This window comes from Equus asinus, chromosome 9 (genome assembly GCF_041296235.1).
Source record: "Equus asinus isolate D_3611 breed Donkey chromosome 9, EquAss-T2T_v2, whole genome shotgun sequence".
Lineage (NCBI taxonomy): Eukaryota > Metazoa > Chordata > Mammalia > Perissodactyla > Equidae > Equus > Equus asinus.
This window is the reverse complement of record NC_091798.1, coordinates 41,343,058-41,364,947: the sequence shown is the minus strand read 5'-3', so window position 1 is coordinate 41,364,947 and position 21,890 is coordinate 41,343,058. Positions and strand designations below refer to the sequence as shown.

The 21,890-nt window shown below is 40.5% G+C and overlaps 1 protein-coding gene across 4 annotated transcripts; it reads right to left on the bottom strand.

Moving 5' to 3' along the window:
• Positions 1-1,525: 1,525 nt before the first annotated feature.
• BRD8 (bromodomain containing 8) lies at positions 1,526-21,793 on the bottom strand. Of its 4 annotated transcripts, XM_014853804.3 has the most exons (22): positions 21,617-21,793; positions 20,575-20,671; positions 15,368-15,437; positions 14,428-14,477; positions 13,826-13,948; positions 13,618-13,698; positions 12,930-12,994; positions 12,094-12,230; positions 11,334-11,552; positions 10,767-10,911; positions 9,637-9,846; positions 8,942-9,222; positions 8,136-8,588; positions 7,746-7,839; positions 7,498-7,544; positions 6,530-6,744; positions 6,251-6,343; positions 5,983-6,051; positions 5,427-5,604; positions 4,087-4,191; positions 3,564-3,608; positions 1,526-1,914 (listed from the first exon to the last, which is right to left on the bottom strand). In XM_014853804.3, the coding sequence occupies exons 1-22, from the start codon at positions 21,633-21,635 to the stop codon at positions 1,855-1,857; spliced, it is 2,856 nt and encodes a 951-aa protein (XP_014709290.1). In that variant the 5' UTR covers positions 21,636-21,793; the 3' UTR covers positions 1,526-1,854. The 4 variants fall into 4 exon arrangements, with proteins under 4 accessions (XP_014709290.1, XP_014709292.1, XP_014709291.1 ...); XM_014853806.3 differs by lacking the exon at positions 11,334-11,552; XM_014853805.3 differs by lacking the exon at positions 3,564-3,608 and having other exon boundaries at positions 1,529-1,914.
• Positions 21,794-21,890: the final 97 nt, after the last annotated feature.

The following is a 21,890-nucleotide window of genomic DNA, read 5'->3' as shown; positions in this document are numbered from 1 at the left end:
TGGTCCTCTGCTTCCTTATTCATGCTTCCTTAAAAAACTGAGGTTTCAACTTTGATCTCTATTCAAGTGGCTCCCAAATCTCTCCACCTTTACTTCTTATATGCATTCTGGTCTCACTTCCCCATGTACCCCAAAGTCAATTCCCTTTAGGTATCCTATCCTACTTCAACTCAGCATTTCTAAAACTAAAATCACTTTTCTTCCTGAATATCTCCAAAATCATTTGCTCTCCCCAATTTCTTTATCCTTATCAACACTATTTTCTTAATCCTGTTTTGACTCTTCCTTCTCTTGTATTCAGTAAGCAAGTCTACTTCCCAATTTTCTTCCAGTTTTTCTCAATGCTCATCCTTTGTTCCTAAATAAATGCCACAGCCTCCTGGTCATTTATCTTTAATCCAATCTACTCTGAACAGACAGCCTCCCTAATCAAGGCTTTACAGTAACTATCACCTCAGATATAAATTTCTCAATCTGCCACTCAAAGTCCGACATACGTTAAGCCCTATTTTGTCCCACTGGCCCAGTTATCTGTACTTCACTATTCCTTAAAATGATCCGTTCTAATGACATTGGTCTCCTTATTGCTCCCACCACAGATGCCTATACCTTCAACTCAGGTTGCTAAAGCTCATCCATCACCTTCTCTACCAACTCAAAATCTGTGTCCTTTAATGGACCACCTCCTCCACAAACTTCTCCAACCTTCAGGGTTTCATTGCTTACTTCACATGCATGTTTGCAGACTGTTTTGGGAATATCCTGTAGTTGTTTAATTTTCTAACTAACTCCTAGATTGACTGAACTCCTTTCTCTCACCTCACAAGGACTGTATCTTCTATTTCCTTAGTATCCTAACAAGCTTTAGTTCTAAGCCAAAAAGATCTGTGACTTCTAATCATCTTTCTAAAACCCATCTTTCTCAAGAAGGCTCAAAGTACTAGATAATACTTTATTAATCTCCATCTCTTTATAATAAGACTTCTAACTAATTCATTTCACTGAGATAGTTTTTACTTAATAAGAGAAGTGGGAATAAACTCAGGTGATAAATTTGCTAACTCTTAAACTGAGTTTAGCCTTCAAACATCAATGGTATGAATTCTAAAACACACAAGAACCCTACACAGAGAAAAAGATAGAAGGAACAGTAAAATACTATCCCAGAAATACCACCTGCAAAGATAGTATTAAGGAGGACAAATGTCCGGGATAAAAATCAGTGCTACCCACATCCATGCTCAAATCTTCTTTAAACAATGCCAGGAACAGAACTCTGAAAACCTTAAGTTTTCCCAAAAATTCAAGAAAAGTTGAATAATATAGTCCTTATTGTACAATGCAACACTTTAAAATATTAATTATAAATTCAATCTTGGTTACTTACCTTCTCTGAGCTGTAGAAGAACAATTCATACTACAAGACCACTATCCCCTCTAACAATCTCACTCTCACAAATGATGAAAGTTATTATGCAGAAGAAATCACAAGTTACACATACACACACACAAAGAACACACCAAGGCTAGAGTTTTCTTTTCTTTCAGAGTTTATTGTATACATACACATTTCACAGGGTTTTTTTAAAAAAAGTCTGTACACTTCACAAGACAGTACAAACTAGCTACAATCTGCTAGCTACACAGTAGGACATTAACACAGCCCATGATTTTTGCCCTAAAACAGGCAATTGTGTTACTCCAACTCTCTGAAAGAGATTTTCCCAGTTCATGTCACATGGCCCAGGCGCCTCCTCTTCTGTAACTTCCACTTCTGGAACTGGGCCCACAAGCCCAAGCTCTATCTTGTTTACTTCTATTTCAGGTTCAGCCTGATGAGCATACTCTGAGGCTTCATTTTTTCATCTTCATATCTGCTTCAATGGCACAGCGACGGCCCCGGGTTCCCCCATCCTAAATGAGAGGCAAACAAAGAAAGGCAGCATGAATGAGTTGGTTAGGAGGTAACAGAGAAGGTGCAACAAGAATGCTGGGGATTTGGTTTTTTGGGGGAGTGGGGAAGAGAATCAGCAGAAAAATCCAGGAAATGAGGGGTATATATATCTGTCTTCCCATAGAGTAGGCTAAAAAGCACCTGGTAGTAGTTTGTAAGAGGAAACAGAGGACAGAGAGTCTTGCTCCTGCCCACCAAAGAGGGCGCCAGAGTTTACCTGGGGTCCCACAGAATGACTATCAGTCATCCCACCCAGGCCCCAAATCATATACAAAGGAACAGGAAGAGTAAAGGAAAGGTGGGAGAGTCAGAAAGGGCAGTGGATAGTGAGATTCTTGGCTAACATACCTGTCCAGCTGTTGGTCCCTATAAGAAAGGCCTTTCCTGCAGACTGACCCTGGCACTAGTTCCCTAGCACCTCCTGACAGTTGTTTTCCATGAGATCAGGACAATCAGAAGGCTTCTTTCCATCTGCTGCTCTCTCCCTGCAGCCCAGCTCCTTCCTCTTGTGCAATATTTTGCTGTCTTCAATAGATAAAAGATCCTATTAACCAGCCTTGCAACAGCCAGCCAATTGCTTGGGGATCCAGAGTCACTGTTGCAGGCCAACAAGAAAGAATGGAGATTATAGTGTTCTGTCCGTGGTACAGGCTGAGGCCTGTAGGCGAGATGAACTAGTGAACACTTTTGCTGGGCCAGGCCATTTTTACATTTCTAACAGGCAAGGACTCTAAAATTTTTAGAGCTCATGAACACAAGTTGCCTTTGAGACAACAGTAAGAATAAAAATACCACCTTGCATTTGTATAGCACTTTAATTTTTTTTCAAGCCAGTTCCATATCTATTATCTTATTTTACCCTCACAACATCCCTGTGAGGTAGGCTGGACAGGTACCTCATTATATTAGCTCCATCACACAGATGAGGAAAACAAGGCTCCAAGAGATAATCCGGTGAATTTAAGATCATGTGGTTTTCTAGCCTGATGACCTTCCATTACATCATGCCTCAGTGCCCCATAATGAACAACAGAGAGTCACAGAGTCATTCAATTCATGGCGGAAAAGACTGAAAGTCTTTAGACTATCTTTGCTAATAAGCTTATCTCTAATTCCACCAGACACTATTGTATGCATTGGTCATTGTTACTGAGATCTTTATCTTAAATTTGTGTCTCAGGCATCAGTCTTGCAACTTAGTATTAGGGAAAAAGCAAAAAGAACTATGTGCTGAGTATCTGGTGGTATAAGGAACATTTTTTAAAAAGCCAGCTAGCAGCTGCTGTTCTAAGCAATCTTCCACTTGTAAGAAAAGAATTGGCAAAAGGTGGAGTCAAGAAATGAGGAGCAGGTGCATCCTAGATCCTTACCAAGAATACCTTATTTCAGCCCAGGGAACTCATAAACAGTCCTACCCAGAACACACACACACACATGCAGAAAGACAGGAATGCGGAAGACGACACAGTTTCTTATTCCATGACCTGAATAAACAGAAGTTCAAGACACTGCCACAGTCTGCATGTTCAATTTCCCTCTGCTACCCACCCCCAGCAGGAGCTGAGAATCTTTGTGGCAACACCGCCCCTTGCAGCCATTCAATACTTACAAAGAGAGAGAGAAGGAAGGCAGGAGAGCCCATGGGGACACTGTCCTGTTAGAGGACAAACAAACACTGATCAGGTTCCACGGAAACTTTCAGCCGCAAGCACCCCAAACCTCAGGACAGAGACATAAGCACCACACACACACAAAGACAAAATTTAAAAACTCAAGAACAAGAGGAAAGAGATCCAAAAGCAATCTGGCCATTATGCCTCTAGAACACGAACTGATGGTCCCCAACTGCTGCAAGCTAAGTCATTTCCCCCACCTTGCGAGCACACTCTCAGAGGAATTAATAATTCACTCACTCAGCTCACAATTTCTCCCATGTGACTGGGCCTTCCAGTCACAGCAAGTTTCTTCAATGTTTGGATGGAAGCAAACCACCACCATTCTAAGATCTACATGTCTATACACTGTTGGAACGTAGAAGTCCAGCAATACCAAGTACTAACACAAGGTTCCTTGGATGCTTCAGACTTCTGGCAGTGAACACTAGCACATAGGCTCTTTCTTGGTCTCCTCACCTTCTCTGAAGCATCCTGTTTGCGGGTAGAATCTCTCCCTCGAAGACTTTTAGCACTGATCCCAGACTCAGATGTTTGCATAATCAACTGTGTGGCCAGGAATTGCTGTAGAAGAAATAGGGTTGGCCTTAGAGACCTGATCCAGTAGGGAAGAATTAAGACAACTTGGGTTTTGTAAGAAGGACTCTGTATAGTATCCTTCTGCAAATAGCATTCAAATACATATTGACTGATTAGAAGTTCAGCATATTAGGTTTTAATTCTAGTTGTGCATGACAAAGAATCTGAAAATGCAAAGGGCTCTAACTTTTTTTTGCTATAATATAGGATCAAAATCTCTCTACTCTAGGGGCCGGCCCAGTGGCACAGTGGTTAAGTGTGCACATTCCGCTTTGGCGGCCCAGGGTTCACCGGTTCGGATCCCAGGTGCAGACAGCACCACTTGGCAACCCATGCTGTGGCAGGCATCCCACGAATAAAGTACAGGAAGATGGGCACGGATGTTAGCTCAGGGCCGGTCTTCCTCAGCAAAAAGAGGAGGATTGGCAGCAGACGTTAGCTCAGGGCTAATCTTCCTTAAAAAAAACAAAAAACAAAAAACCTCTCTGCTCTAATAATGAGAAAGAGAATAAAACTAGATGAACCAAAAATCATTCAGCAATTTAAGTAATTTGGCAGACTGCAGAGATAGACAACATCCTTTCAAGATCAATATCCCAAGTTCAATATGCCAAGGGTGCCTGGCAATGCAACTGCAGGATACAAATAGGTTATCTGTGATGAAAAGGGAAAAGAAACTCTATCTGATGACTGTCTGCTAGGTACATACTTAATGTAATTTAAAAATATACATTCAGCATTTTATAAAAATTTTATTTAAAAACTCCATGAAACTAAAGCTATTACCCAAGAAGGGTTGAATATAGTCATGCACTGCACATTTCAGTCAGTGACGGACTCCATATACGACAGTGGTCCCATAAGATTAGTAATATATAGCCTAAATGTGTAGTAGGCTATACCGTCTAGATTTGTGTAAGTATATACTATGATGTTCGCACAACAAAAATATCACCTAATGAGGCGTTTCTCAGAATGGATCCTCGTCATTAAGGAATGCATGACTGCAGGCCATGGGCATGGCCATATTCTCCCACAACTTTCACCAAACCAACATGAGAAAACCAACATGAATCCAGCAAGAACAAAATTTTATGTTCCTGTGTTCCTGATGCTATTTCAAGTAAAAGCCACTGCACCCCTTTCTAACATCAATATGAATCCTTCCCTTGAGTATCTGCATTTCAACCTTGCTAAAACACTAAAGATCCTCAAAGTACCTGGATCTGCTCTAAGACGTCTCGCTGCATTTCTACTGCCATGTGATAGACATCATGGTCCGAGCTATTATACATTACAGCATTCTGGAACATCAGCATAATGTCACGCTGAAATTCAGCTGTGCTACGGATCAGTCCATTTTCAATGTTTTTCTTAATAGTTGACAAATCCATAGGCCTAAAAAAAGAACAGGGGTAAATGGCACAGAGAAGGGAAGAGGACTCAACTGGATCCCTGAATGTATTATTACCATATCAACCTGGCAGTCTTAGCTGGCAGGACTCAAATGCTAACCCCTCACCCCAAAACATGCACTTAACCCAAAAACCAAAGTCAGTCTATAAATTAAGTATTGAGAAAGGTAATAAAGGGGGTTAATTCTTTTAGACTATCATTGGTGATCCAGCCACTGAAATGATCAGACCAAATGATTGGTCACCCTTACTCACAGCAAAAAACATCTGCTTTAAACTTAACAGTCTAAAGCAAAAATCCACCAAGCCTAGACAACTTACAATTCAGGCAAGACAGCATGCTGAACAGATCATGGCTTACCTCTGTACAATGCTGTGGTAGCCAGGTGCTATATCATCTGTAACAGGCTGCAGGAAGACATTGGCATACCTGTCCAAAAAGAATAAGGTACAATTACTGACTTAGCGATCCTCCAGAAGCACAGGTGAGGGAACTTGATCTAAGCAGCTGAAAGTTGTAAGAGCCAATGCCCCCAGGCCCATATAAGCCAACTCAGACTTTTTTCTAGTCACCAACAATGAGGAGCAGCAGAAGAAAATGTTCCCACTGACTGGTAAAGCCCACTCACCTATGATTAGCTGCAGCTCTCCATACAAGCATGATGGCTTTCTTCCAGATTTTCTGTGCCTGAATAGCTTCTTGATCCTCACTACAGACAGAACTGAAATAAAAGAAATATATGAGCCCCACTAGGCATAAGTCAAAAAAAAAAGTCCTAATTATTTCTTGTCAACTGTTTGTTCCAGGCCAAGAAAGGGAAGAAGAAAAAGTAAGATTAAAGAAAAGATCCTCTCCTCCTTCTCACCTTCACTGCCTTGACCTCAAAGAAAGAATCTCAGATACTCACAACTGCGAAGAAGCAGGGCTGCTGGGGATGGAGTCTGCCAGTGTGTGGGATTGCAGCGTAGCATTGTGTATGCTAAAGCCATCATCACTCTCGCTCACAGGGGGTTCATTATCCATTTCTGACAAATAGCCTTCTCCTTGATCTTCTTCCTTAGGCTCCTCTAGGCTGGCCACTTCACTGACTCCATCTTCCTCCTCATCCTCACCTGGGGCATCCTTAGACACAGTGTGCTCCAGTCAACAAATGCAAGCAAAGCTATCCAGCAAAGCGTCATTAAAAACGATCTGTCTTTGGGTTAGCTCAGTTCTGTAAAATGGCCTCACACTGTTTCCTGACTGAGACCTCTATCACTTATACTACCATCTACTTACAGACACTGACTGATCAAGTAATTCAGAACCTGGACAAAGAATAAGACCCAGGATCTTTTTAAAAGGAAGAAAAAAAAAAAGCTACTTACTTAAGACTAAGCTAAGAGGCGTTCCTTCTTTCCCCTTGCTCTTGAGAGGAACTCTGACCCTGGGTACAAAGTTATCAAAAATAGTTTTACTTTGTGTCTCATCTGATGGAGCAAGCTCACATCACATTACTTTAAGTCTGTTTATTACTACTGCTTAGTAATTCTAAAAGGAAAACGCTGAATGATTTTCTCTGGATAGTGTAATTAATAATCTGATTTCTTATATGTTCTCGCTGGCTCTGGTATCCCTATTCACTCCAAATCACTTTGGATGTATCAAAGCTTCTTTGTGCATTATATGCAAAGAAAGGTCTGTGTGACATTCACAAACTCTTTCAGATGGGAAGCACATGTTGCCATAGAACTCCCCCTATGCCTGACTGTCCACTGCAGCTTTTCGCCATGCAACTCCTTAACTGGATGGGAGTTTACTGAAATTCATGAAAAAGGTAGCGCTATAGGGAAATCTAGTCACATAGCAAGAGGGATAAAGAAAAGTCTGAAATACCTTTATCTGGCTTCCAAAAATAGTCCCTGATTCTTCTTTCAATGAGTCTGCAGAGGAGAGAAAGACTACCTGAAGATTTTTCCACCTTAGCCTTCCCCTTCCTATGGACAATAATCCCCTGCAGCTCTCCTTTCCATGCTGACCTATTCTGCCTCCTCTACTTGCCCACAACCCACAAAATCCCTCAAAAAGCCAAAGCAAACGATTTCAAGTTAGTTACAGAATATAGATTTCCTGGCATTATTTACCTGACATTTCAAACTTGTGCTGAGTCTCTGCCTCTAAAGGATCCTCAATGGGATTTGAGCCATGTGATGGAGACAACATGCTTTCAGGGGATGCCTGAAGACCAAAAAGAACAAATACCCTAAGTACTGGTAAATCACTACAGCTTATACAATTTTATTCTTCAATGATGAGACCATAGAAGAAATTCTAAGTTCTACCCACATAACATGATTCTAATGGTCACCTTAACAGGAATAGGATAAGTATATATAGTACTGATCACATTTATGTGCCTTGGACACATCAAACATGTCAGAATTCAGGAATGAAACAGGAAAACCAAAGGCCTAAACTGTCACTTCTTACCTAAGGTATAACCCTCCATCCTTCCAGCCCCTGATCTTAAATACCTCTGTCTTTACAGCTGTAAGTGGAGTCTCATCGCCTTTCCCACTGGAAACATCTGCTTCAGCAATCTCTCCAGTTGCAGTACTTCTGGGTTCCTCGTCTAAGTCCTGACTCCTGAGTTCCGGTGGCTCCATACTTGTGGCTGGAACAACTCCTGCTACTATTTCAGCCCCTGAAATCCCTTGCTCTGGTTCTGCAGGTTCCATTTTGATCTCAACACTGGGCTCCCTGACGTCCACCAGTTCATGAATTCCTTTGTTTTCTGTGTCCTCAAAGTCCAGCCTCTCTTGCTTGACCGTCATCTCTGGTGCAGGGAGAGGCATTGGCTTGTCCCGCTCCTGCTGGATAGGGTGCTCCCAGGGTCCAGGCAGGGACTGGGGATCATCATTCTCTTCACAGAATGAAAGTGCTGCTTCCACTGCTGCCACATCCAGCACTTCAGGATGATCATCTACCTGTCCCATAATACATACACTGTTGAAGTCACAGAAAGAAGCCCAAGTCCCTCAATTCTGTTAGCACCAAATGAGATGGCCTGAATCTGCAGCTTCTCTCTCCATCTTCTCCAAGTAGTAGAAGCAACCAATGGACAGGTACCTGTCCTATATAAACTAGTAACATAAGGATGGCTGGGGAGACAACTACTATGTCAGTACCAAAGGGCTTTGAAACTACAGAGATGGTGATGGGAAGAAGCAGAAGACTTGTTTGCTTACATAATTCTTACTATGAGAAGCAAGGAGAGGCTGAAGAGAGAAGCCTATGTAGGACCCATGAGAGATTCTTTTAGGCTTTGCTGAATAGTTACCTTGTCTTCAATGATGGCAATGATGTCTCCAACAGTTTCAAAGTCCAGCTCTTCACCTGTATAAGACACAGCAATATCCATCTTCTCAGCCAGATCTAAATCTTCCTTCCCATCTATGCTGGGAGCCTTTGATCCTCCAGGGTCCTCTGCTACCCCTGATCGGAAACATTCTTCTTTGATAGAATTGATGATCATGGAGATTTCATTGCTATCCATGGAAACAGTCACAGTATGTGGATCCCCCACAGCCTCCATGGGAACACAGGTGTCAGGCTGACTCACTGAGTAACAGGAAGAGAAAAGCATCTCAGAAGCTTATTTGGTACTAAGTGACCACCTGGAGATCAGGCCAAGGCTGCAGACAAATGTCAAGTACTCATACACTAAAGCTCAAAAACAGTTATCTTACATCTGCCTATGTTTTCTTCTCTATAGCTTTCTCTAGAAAGTTAAGGTGAGAACCCATTCTCAAGCCCACTTATATGTATACTTAGTGTTCTTCCCCCAACACATAAATGCCCACCCACCTCTTCTCACATGCTTGTTTTCCTAAGGATAAAGATGGCATATATCCATGGAGAAGAGAACAGAAGTATCTGAATTGGAGCTGATGCACTTGGTCACTTTTCTTTAACTAAAGCTCAAGATGAAATTTTGGACCTAGTGGCTGCTCAGGGCGTGGGTCAGGGACGCACCTGGAGCTATACTCTCAGGAGTGGAGACAGCCGGAGTAGAGGATGGTGCTGGCAGCGCAGGCATCATGACAATGGTAGCCTGGGACACAGACTCTACAGGAGGTGGCACAAGTTTAACTGGAGGTTCACTGGCAACAGTAGTGAAGGAAGCAAGAGGTGTGGTGAACTGTGTAGGACCAGCTTCTAAAAGCCGGGAAAGAGTGGGAGCACCTAACAGACAAAGAGGTAGACAAAATGAGGTAAAAAGAAAGCACATGAACAAGCAGCAATAGCCATTTTAAGATTCAACCAAGAAAACTTTTAGTCTCAAAGGATGAAAGCAATTCCTCTGTTGAATAAGCTTATTATCTATATCCTTACTTTCTCCAAACTTACTTAAAACCTGCCCAGTTAGGAATGACCCAAAGCACTAGACCACACAATGTATACGAGAAATGGGTGGTGATTTTTTTCTCAGAAGAAAATTAAACAATAACCAAAAAAAACCCCCAAAAAACACCCCACCCACACACAAAAAACTGGTATGAATAAATCTGTCACTTCTGCTGAAGGTAAGCATGCTGTAAACCACCCAAATTCAACACCATTCAAATACCAGTATCTAATGTTTGTTTGGTACATTGCAAAGCTTTTTTTTTTCACTTTGCATTTTCTACCTTATTTAATTCTCACTACATCCCTGTGAAGTACATTCATTGCAATTAATAAAAGAGGAAACTGAGACTAGAGAGTTCATTCACCCAATCCAAGGTCACGAAGCTAGTGTGTGGCAGGCCTAAGACTCAAGTCCAGTTCTCTGGTTCCAAATCTCATCCCCCTATTCTATAATCTCAGATCTCTCTAGCACTCTTCCATGATTTTATAAGCCCCAGAGAAGCAGCTTCACTATTAACTTCACTATTGCTCTCATCAATATCTATGCTGTGGTCATCCAGGGCTATCATTATTTTGAAGATGGAATGGATTTACAATGTGGAGCGCTATATGGTTTAACAGGTAAAATAGCACCGGGTTGGGCTTTATATTTAAGATTGACAGTTGCTTAGTCACAAAGGCTAGAAACCAAGGGCAGTCAATGTCAAGTTCAATATCTTTAAAGTAAAGCAGATAACAGAAAAGTGGCGACTTACCTGAGGCAGCAGGGGAGGCTGCAACAGTGTTGGCTGTTTGCTGCATCTCCCCACCATGTATCATGGGAAGGACCCCGCCTACCTCCAGGAGGACACCTGTATTGTTCAGGTGGCCAGAAGCCACAGCCATTTCATTCTCATTGACCTACCAAGGAAGAATAGAGGTGAAGGCTACACTCAAGCTTTCCTTTACTACCACTTCCCAAAAACGCTCCAGCAGTTGACCAAACTTCATGAAACTAAAAGTTAATATCCAAAGAGAATAATTTCAGACCCACGGGAAACTCTAATTTTCAAAACTTATTTGACAAGAGTTCTCTGGAGAAGAGAACCAAGATAATTTGGGTTTCAGATACCTCAGGACCCAAGGATACTATCAACTTACTGTTTTTTGTTTTTGGTTTTTAATTTTTAGGTTTTTTAATTTCGTTTTAATTAATATTTAACTAGGAGATCTCGTCCTCTTTTGAACTTTTTTTTTTTCCATGTCATATTTTAGGTCCCAGGCACTCCCTTCCAAAGTACTAAATCACCACAGCTCTCAAACACCCACAGAAGTCTCCATACCAGTCTGGGGCTAGTAGGCAGGAGGCTGCCCTTCTTCAAGAGCTCTGACAGCAGAGGGGAGGGGGGTGGAGTTGCTTTCTGTCCAAGCATCTTTTTCTGGGGTGAATCATCTGTTACTGGGGTCATGGGGGCTTCTAAGGGTGCAGAGCCTGGAGGAAGGGTGTCAGGAATCCCAGGAAACGAGGTGACTGGGGTACTCGGCAAAGTCCCAGGGGTTACCTAAGAGACAACAGAGAACCTTTATCTGACTTCTCAAACTCTGGAAGGTTCCCTACTAATCTGGATGGGTTAGTGTGTCTAACTATTACTTTATTAGTGCTGAATGGAAATGCCCAAAAACCCTCTACCCCTCCTACTCTCAGCCACACCTTTCTTGCCCACAATTTTTTCTCTTCCACCCATTCAAACCCACAATGAGCCAACCATTCCACCAACCTGCCTTTTACAAACTCCTTTCCCACCAGCAATTATTATATTTACAAGAAAATTGCCCCTTATTTCATCAGGAATTTCATAAGACTAGTATACTTACAAACAATTCTTTTACATAGTCTTTTACCTATCTCTCAAAAGGTCAAAAACCTCAATGTTTTTAGGTCCATCCTTATCTTAGAGCATAGAACATGGTAAATTAAGTCTTTAACATTCACACCAAGAGACGAAGTTGCCTCTAGGCCAAAAGTGGTTTCCTCATTACTCAGCTCTCTGCTGGCTTATTGTCCCTTTGCTGATTAATTCCTGCAGATGGAAATATACTCACCCCAGAGGTCGTCTCTTCCACAGTGGTTGCAGTCAAGTCCCCAAGTGGATAATCACCTCCTGGGGAGGCAGAATCTATAGGAGAGCGGACCATCACAGTGGGTAACCTCCGAGGGGGTGTTTTTACTGCTTGACGAGCTAGAACATATAAGAGAACAATTTCTAAGTCTTCAAGATTAAATAAATGAAACTAAACATTACTCTGCTATTACATAATAAAGGACAAATAAGGATGCTGCATTACTAAAGTAGCATTATGAGTTCGGATTAGAAAGCTTTCTTTAACGCTTCTGAGAGGTAGGTAACTTTTTAGCCTGACTTTTCCCAAGAGTAATTTTTACACTAAGCAAATTCACTTAACTAGCTATCCCAAAGGTCCTTGGAGTAGGAAAGTGATTTAAATACCTCTCAATATCCTCTTCAACAACTTATTAGGATTCTGCTTTGTTTTAACAAGAGAAAACGACCTCATTAGCTCAAAGCATGTATTCCTAGAGTTACAAATGCTTAACTTCCTCCCTTTATCCAACGACTGAGCTATTCTCAATCTTTTTACAGGCCTTTGACTTCTAAAATCTTAATTATGTTCAGTGTCTTATTACCAAGCCTTTTGTCCTAAAAGGACACAAAGTCTAGTGAGATCTGAGCAGAGCTAATTTTCTAAGAGCTTCCTCCTGGACAAAAGGGGATATTTTTATTCTGGTAAAAGAGAAGATGACAGAGAAAAGTATGCAAGTAAATTGGAATTAGTAGATTCTGTTACAAAAGAGTCTTCAATTTTCATTAGTGTGCAGTACTGCATAGTCAATTGCTCAACAGTCACTAGGTTCAGCTTACCCTGATATGCAGCATCTGTAGCCTTCCTCTTTACTTCAGCCTCCTCTTCCTCCAATTTTTTTTTCCTGAAGAAGGAATTAAGGGTTAGATCCTAACCAGCTCTAGCTCCTCCTCACAGTGCTCTCACAAGGAATTTTTTGCCAGGCTAGCACTTTCTGAAGGAAAGGCCTAAAAAGGAATCTTTATCAGCAAAACAGGGAATTTTGAGTACACTGCCTAACTAACAGTTCTTTTATTTTCTTCCTCTTTTCCCGAAAGCCCCCCAGAACATAGTTGTATATTCTAGCTGTAGTTTTTCTAGTTCTGCTATGCAGGACGCTACCTCAGAATGGCTTGATGAGCGGTGCTAGGTCTGCACCCAGGATCTGAACCAGTGAAACCCTGGGCCACCAAAACAGAGCAATGAACTTAAACAGGGCTGGCCCCTAACTACCAGTTCTTTACCCAGGCAAACTAGAGCCACTTTTAAGTTAGGACTAAGTTATGTTCTCACATTGAAATGTTCCATCACATTACTTTCCAGGACTCACATCCCCCTCCCAGCTACCAGGCCACTCTGCAGCTTTCCCTTTCTAGAACCTCTCAAGTCTAAAGGGATGGAAGATGAAGGAAATAAGCTAGATTACTTGAGGAAGAAAGGGAGTAAAAAGAAAGGAGGTAGATAGAAGAACAATGTAATATAACACACATCGCAATGTCATTGCAAAGCTCATCCAGTCTGCTGTCCATGTGCCCAGCTTGAATTAGTTCTGCATCTCTTTTCAGCCGTCTGTAAGGAAGAAAGAGAGGTAAGTAGAATGGGTTTTTTAATCCGCTATTTAAAAAATTCTGATGAGTATCAGAAGTCAGCCTCTTTTGCCTCTCCCAACCCATTTGGCATTCTCTCTAATAAGTACCTATATTTTTCCTGGGTTTCCTTTATCACTTTCTTTAGTTCCTCAACTCGTTCAGCAGTCAGTTTCCGAACAATGACATCTTCAACAGTTTCTACCACTTCTCCCTTTTCACCTCTTTTCCGTCTGTGGAAAATTAAAAAACAAAAAACAAGACACATACATTTGAACAAGAGAACATTTGTTCTCACTCCCACTTGCTTTCTTTGAGCCTCCTCCATGACCTAACCATAGACAACTTCTGCTATACTTTTATCACCCAGTAATATAAATAGATATAAATCAGATTTCCTCAGTAAACACTCTCCACTAAAAAGATTTGGCTTGGGGCCAGCCCGGTAGTGCAGTGGCTAAGTTCGCAAGTTCTGCTTCTCGGCGGCCCAGGGTTCACTGGTTCCGATCCCGGGTGCAGACATGGCACCGCTTGGCAAAAGCCATGCTATGGTAGGTAGGCATCCCAAACATAAAGTAGAGGAAGATGGGCATGGACATTAGCTTAGGGCCAGTATTCCTCAGCAAAAAGAGGATTGGCAGTAGTTAGAACAGGGCTAATCTTCCTCAGAAAAAAAAAAAGATTTGGCTTAAGTGCCTGGCTTTGTACTCACTTTGGGGTCTCAGTGGTCTCTAGAAGCTCCGAGTACTGAGAAGCACAATGCTATGAAGAAAAAAAGTGAATATGATCAGCAAGCCTGGAAAGGAATGACCTTTCAAAATTTCAACATATTAGACTAAGGTTTAGAAAAGGGGGCTATATGTAAGATGTAAGTGGTTTCTAAGAGGGACATTACTTTGCAATCAAATCAGTTCAAAATAATCAATACCAGGACACAGAAAAGGGAGTCTCCTGGCCTGGAATTTGTGTATTTGAGGAAAGACAACCTAACAGCCAATATATTTATAGCTCCTATCTACTGAGTAGTCACTTTAAGCAAGGCACTGTGCTAAATGCTTTACAGGTATTACCTCAATTAATCTTTACAACAATCCTGAAGCAAAGTTTATCTCTATTGTGAAATAGGGATAAACTGAGAAAACTGAGGATCATGGTCCAAAGTTTTTAAGTGGAGTCATATTGAAACTGAATCTATCTAACTCCTAAGCTTGAGCTCTTAACTGTTATGCTACACTGACAAGAACAGTTTGTAATACGAGCATACATGGATGGATTGACAAATAGTGGGAAAAACGAAAAAGTATTCTCAACTATTCTCCCTTTTCATGGTATAAAAGCCTTGTGACTAAAGGGCAGGGCCTGGAAGGGAACCCACTTCACATTTCAAAGACTGCTCTAAAAGAACACTTGCTTGGGAACTTATTTTTCTTTCCTGACAAAGATGATTATATTATCTGCCTCCACAATTTTTTTAGATTTCTGTAAATTAACAGATGGGCTTTAATTCTCATTAAATTACAAAGCCAAAATAAACATCAATACATCTAAGACACTGACTATACAATCCTAACCCTGATTACACATCTGACCTACCTTGGAAATTTTATAAGAACACACAATCCATGGCCATCTCAGAGGTATAGGGAACTTACTTTTTGAGAGAACCAATCTGGAGGGCGGCCAGGTTCTGCAAAGGGCTTGATTGCTCTGCTAACTGATACCCTGCAAAAGGAGAAAAGCCTTATTACCCATCAAATAGAAAAAAAAGGAGGGAACATATGCTGAGAGTTCAAGGTTTGAAGACCAAACTTTGGAATAAAAAACTGCCACTGTAAAGTATTCTGGAATATGTGACTATGGAAAACGACACAACTGCTTAAAAGTTGTTTAGAAGGAAAGAGTCATTGCTAAATAGTTTTCCTAGGTGATATATCTCCTGGGTGAAGTGAAGGTATTAGAACCCAGTAAGGTACCATTTCTGTTCATTTTGGAAAATATTTTTATGTTGATTTTAGTTCTTTTAGAAAAGATTTGCCTTTTGAAAAGCAATTTGTAATACAGTCCAGACCCAAAAAAGTTATCTTTTGATCCACTAAGAGAGCTCCTAGGAATGCAATATAAGGAAATAATTTAACAAAAGAAGGAAGCACCAAGAAGACAGCACCATGTAGATTTGATTAGACTATGAACAGTTAGGTTTTTCCTAAACACCTGCAAGACGATGCTTAACTTATGGCACTTCAACTCTATGAAATTAAACAGTTCATAAAAATAGTTATGAAATACATGTGGTGATATGGAATATATTTATAACATAATATTAACTGAAAAAAGATGACGATTTTTTGCTATGATGCAATCACACAACCTTTAGAAATGTTGTCGGTATAAAGACAAAGAAAGAAATAGGCAAAATTGAAGAGAGTTGGACTGGAATGGGATGAAAGAAGACTGTAAAGGGGCTTCAACTGTGTCTGTTTTTCTTTAAAAAGATCTGAGGGAAATATGACAAAATATCAAGATTTGTTAAGTCCAAGTAACAGGTACACGTGCACTCTATTATTCTCCACATTTCTCTAGGTGGTTGAAATATTTCATAATTTTAAAAAAGAAAAAAGTTTTTAAATTTTGTGTTGGATAATGGTATCAGAGCTCTTTTCCTTTATAAGAAGTAATTTAACATTGTTAAATGGATGGCTATCAGCAAAAAATAAAGTGCGACCCATAATTTACGCCGTATACCAAGAAAACCCCGAAATGGATCAATGATTTAAATGTTTAAAAAAATTTAACCATGGAAGTACTAGAAGAAATCATAGAATTATTTTATAATCTCAGACTAGGGAAGAACTTTCTAATTATGTCCCAAAATCCAGGAGTTGTAAAAGAAAATTATTAATAAGTAAGCTATATTTTATAAGTCTTAATGTAAAAATATCACCAAAAGCAAAGGCAAATGGCACATTAGTAAAACAAATGCGTCTCATAGCTCAGACAAATGGCTAATCTCTGTAATATATAAGAAGTCCCCAGAAATTAAAGAGAAAGACTAATAATCAAATAACAAAAAGGGAAAAAGCAGTTACAGAAAAGGAAATACAAGTGGCTCTTTAACACATGAAGATATTCAACCTCACTCATCATAGGATAAATGCAAATGAAAAATATGGGAACTATTTCTCATCTTTTATAACACTGTCAAAGATCAAAACCATCTAACAACACATTCTATGAGCCAAGGCATAGAAAAACATGTGCTCTGATATATTACCAATGGGAGTATAAATTGAAACAATTTCTGAGTGAGGCAATTGAAAATATCTATCAAACTTTATAAACTTATATATTCTTTGATCCAATAACTCTAATTTCAGTTTTAGATATAATTTATACACAATTATGCAAGGTTATTATTTCTATTAACAAATGTCCATCAACAGAGACCATTTAAACAAATTATGGTATATCCCTAAAACATGCAGCTGCCAAAAAAAAAGAAAAAAAGGGAATGAGATAAAACTTCATATACAGATATGCAATGATCTCTAAGATAGAGTACTAAGTTAAAAACAGAGAAGCAGCAGCAGCAAGGTAAAGAACAGTACGTATAGTCTATAATCATTTGTGTTCAAGAAGGGAGAGGGAAAAAGAAAATATATATTTGCTCATGTATACAAAATTAATGCAAGAGACACACAAGAAATTGCTAACACTAGGGAGATAAGGTACAGTGATGAGAGGAAGACATTGTGTATCATTTTGAACCTATGACTTAGTACTTCCTCAAAAAATAAATACACCTTAAAATTTCAAAGTTTTACTTAAATGTTCATATACTGTTTTTCTAATAAAAATGTGAAGAAATATGCAGATTGGATTCTATTTACTTGGTGTTTTGTCTAAAAATGAGTTCAGGGGCTGGACCAGTGGCATACTGTTTGTACACTCTGCTTCAGCGGCCGGGTGTTTGTAGGTTTGGATCCAGGGTGTGGAACCAGCACCACTCATCAAGCCATGCTATGGTGGCATCCCAAATACAAAATAGTGGAAGACTGGCACAGGTGTTACCTCAGGGACAATCATCCTCAAGGGAAAAGAGGAAGATTGGCAACGGATGTTAGCTCAGGCCCAAACTTCCTCACCAAAAAAAAAGAAAAATGAGTTCAGTTTATATTTGAGTTGAGCTATATACATATCTTTTTCTTTCTTTAAAGATTGGCACCTGAGCTAACATCTGTTGCCAATCTTCTTACCTTTTTTTCTCTTCTCTCCAGAGCACCCCCAGTACATAGTTGTATACTCTAGTTGTAGGTCCTTCTAGTTGAGCTATGTGGGACGCTGCCTCAGCGTGGCCTAATGAACAGTGCTAGGTCTGCACCCAGGATCCAAACCAGTGAAACCCTGGCAAACTTAACCACTTGGCCATGGGGCCAGCCTCTGAGTTGAGTTATATTTAAGTTCAGGCTGTCATTTATCAAATTAGTATGATTCATTTTGTCTTGAGGTTTACCATTTAATTTGGCCCAAGAATAGCTGCTACCTAGAGCCATCCCTGACGGCCTAGCAGTTAAAGTTTGGTGCACTTCGCTTCAGCGGCCTGGGTTCAGTTCCCATTCACAGAACCACACCACTCGTCTGTCAGTAGCCATGTCATGGCAGTGGCTCACAGAGAAGAACCAGAAGAATTTACAACTATACACACCTATGTATTGGGGCTTTTGGGGGGAAAGATAAAGAAAAAGGAGGAAAATTGGCAACAGATGTTAGCTTAGGGCGAATCTCCCCCTCTGCAAAAAAAAGAATAGCTGCTACCAGAATATACTGGTTTCACCTTAGAAAAGTTATTTGAAAAATATATAAAGTTGCAGAAATGCTAAGTGTGAACAGTAATAGTGCTTTTGTAAATTCATTTGAATGGTTAAAGTAGTAAAGATATATATATAAACACGAATTTGTATATTAACTAATTACAAGGTTTAAGACAATTAAAGTTGTCCTTAGAGCCTGATCGCGGACATGGCACTGCTCATCAAGCCACGCTGAGGCAGTGTCCCACATGCCACAACTAGAAGGACCCACAACAAAGAATATACAACTATGTACTGGGGGGCTTTGGGGAGAAAAAGGAAAAAAATAAAATCTTTAAAAAAAAAAATGAAAACGGGGGCGGGGGGGTTTGGGGGGGCCGGCCCCGTGGCACAGCGGTTAAGTTCACACGCTCTACTTCTTAGCGGCCTGGAGTTCGCTGGTTTGGATCCCGGGTGCGGACATGGCACCACTTGGCACGCCATGCTGTGGTAGGCGTCCCACATATAAAGTGGGGAAGATGGGCACGGATGTTAGCTCAGGGCAAGCCTTCCTCAGCAAAAAGAGGAGGACTGGCAGTAGTTAGCTCAGGGCTAATCTTCCTCAAAAAATAAAATAAAATAAAATAAAATAAAATAAAATAAAATAAAATGAAAAGGGGTATGTCCTGGTAGCAAAAAAGATTGGAAACCACAGTCTTACTTTCTGGTACTTAAAAAGAAATACTGAGTGCCTAGACAATTCAATAGGAAAAGAATAGTCTTTTCAACAAAAAGTGGGTACTGAGACAGCTGGGTACCTAAATGCAAGAGAGACCTCTGCCTTACAACATACACAAAAACTAACTCAAAAATGAATCAAAGACCTAAAATGTGTAGAGATAAAACTATACTTTTAGAAGAAAACATAGAAATAAATGGTTTCTTAACTATGACACCAAAAGCACAAGCAACAAAGAAAAAATAGACAAACTGGACATATCAAAACTAAAAACTTTTTTGCTGTAAACAATACCAATCAAGAAAGTGAAAAGTCAACACACAAAATAAGAGAAATATTTGCAAATCATCTATCTGACAAGGGATTTGTGTCCAAAATATACAAAGAATTCTTAAAACTCAATAAAAAAAAATCAAAAGATCTGAGCAGACATTTCTCCAAAGAAGATATACAAACGGTCAATAAGCATGCGAAAAGACGCTCAGCATTAGTCATCAGGGACATGCAAATCAAAACCACAATGAGATACCATTTCATACCCACTAGTATGGACATAACCGAAAAGACAGTAAGTGTTGTCAAGCACAAGGAGACATTGGGGCCCTCATTTATTGCTGGTGGGAATGTAAACCAGTGGGGCCCCTTTAAAAATAGTTTAGCAGTTCCCCAAAAAGTTAAACATAGAGTTACCATATGTCCCAGCAATTCCATTCTCAATTCAAAAGAACTGAAAACCTCATACATGAATGTTTATAGCAGCATTAATAACCATCAAAACAGTGGAAACAACCCAAATGTTCATTAACTCATGAGTAAATAAATAAAATGTGGCATACCCATACAATGGATTATATTAGTCATAAAAAAAGGAATAAAGTACTGATACATGCTACAACTTGGATGAACCTCGAAAAACATTACACTAAGTGAAAGAAGCCAGTTACAGAAGGCCACAAATTATATGATTCCATTTACATGAAATGTCCAAAACAAGCAATTTATAGAGACAGAAAGTAGATGAGTGGGTGCCTAGGGATGGGGGGAGGGATGTTAGGGAGATGGTGAGGAGATGGCAGAGTGACTCTTAAGGGGTAAGAGGTTTCTTTTAGGGGTAAAGAAAATGTTCTAAAATTAGACTGTGGTGATGGTTGCACAACTCTGTGAATACACTAAATTCTGTGAATATACTGGGTTAATTTTACGGTATGTGAATTAAAGCTGTTAAAAAATAAACACTTAAAGGTTAGTATAATTAACTATAGGAATCCACCAATGTAAAAAAATACCCAACAGTTTCTAAGACCCAAGAAAGCAGACATCCTAGATATCTTACCAATTTTGATCTCCACTCCTCATGACAGAAGATGCTAAACACAGCTTCTCTCGGATAGACCATGGCTCTGTGGGGCCAGTACTCAGCAGCTTGTGTTCTGAAAGGACAGAAGGCTTAGAGACAACCAGTGAAACAGTAGAGTAGTTCTAAGCCCCAAAGGGAGGACTAGAAGCCTAATACAAAACATCCCAATTTGTAAGGACAAAACAAGCTACTATCACCAAATCTTGATTTTCATATGTTTCATAGTAAAACATAACCACGGGGACGGTATCTATTCATTGTATTTGAATTGCACTCTGAATATCTGGCGGAAGATTTTATTTCTTCAAGTGCCATGGCTCCTTTTCTTTATAAAAAATAATCATAATAATAAATAAGGAGTGTCAGATTAAGATAAGGCAGTTCTCCCGAAAGATCCAGTTTTAAGAATACTTTATTCCAGTTTGAACGCAAAGGCTTATTTCCCGCGATTCGCAACGCCACCTCCCCTACTGTCCCGCCTCCTTCTTAGCATAAACTTGTTTACTTCCTTCACTAATTCCTCCCTTTAGCTGTTGGGCCTAAAGAACCTTTTTCATCCATGAAACAGACAAAAATGGCTGAGACGCAAGAAATGCAATTTTCCCAGTGGCACAAAAAGCTCACGGTTAAAATACCCCCATTTCTCTAGCAGATGGAGTATGGGCCTCACAAACGTGGGTCAAAAAATGAATGCTGGCCACTCCGTGTGGCTCACAACATTTCTTCACCTGCGCGCCCGAGTCTCTAGAGCACACTTCTCTCTCACCCCGCAGAGCTCCCCAACACATAAGGATTCGCTGAGCTGCTTCTCTCAAATCTCAGCGGCCTCCCTGAGACACAAGACAACACCGCTGGGCCCCTAACGGTTGGCCTTCACAACACCGTCGAGCGAAGGTCTCTGAAGACCCTGGGCTCTCAGGCAAATCACTGCTCCTACTCTCTAAGCATGTGACAGAAATCTGCTGCCTGGCCTCGCCTCTACAAAGGCCTTCCGCGCAAAAGCACCGCAGATACTTACTACCCGTTCCTGCCGCCATCTTGGCCCCGAAGTCTCCAACCCCGGAAGGGAGACCGTCTAGCGGGGCCGAAACCCGGGGAACTCTGGGAAGCAGAGTCTGGGCGTTTGTTTGCGGTGCCTCCTGGGAAATGGAGTCTTCCCGCCCCGACCTGCGAAGAACAAGCACCCTAACCAGGTCTCTTGTGCGCTCTTGGGAAGGAATGTGCTAAAGAACAGAGGATGACGGCCGAAGCCTCAGGATTTCCTTTAGGCTTCTTAGAAAAGAAATACCTAG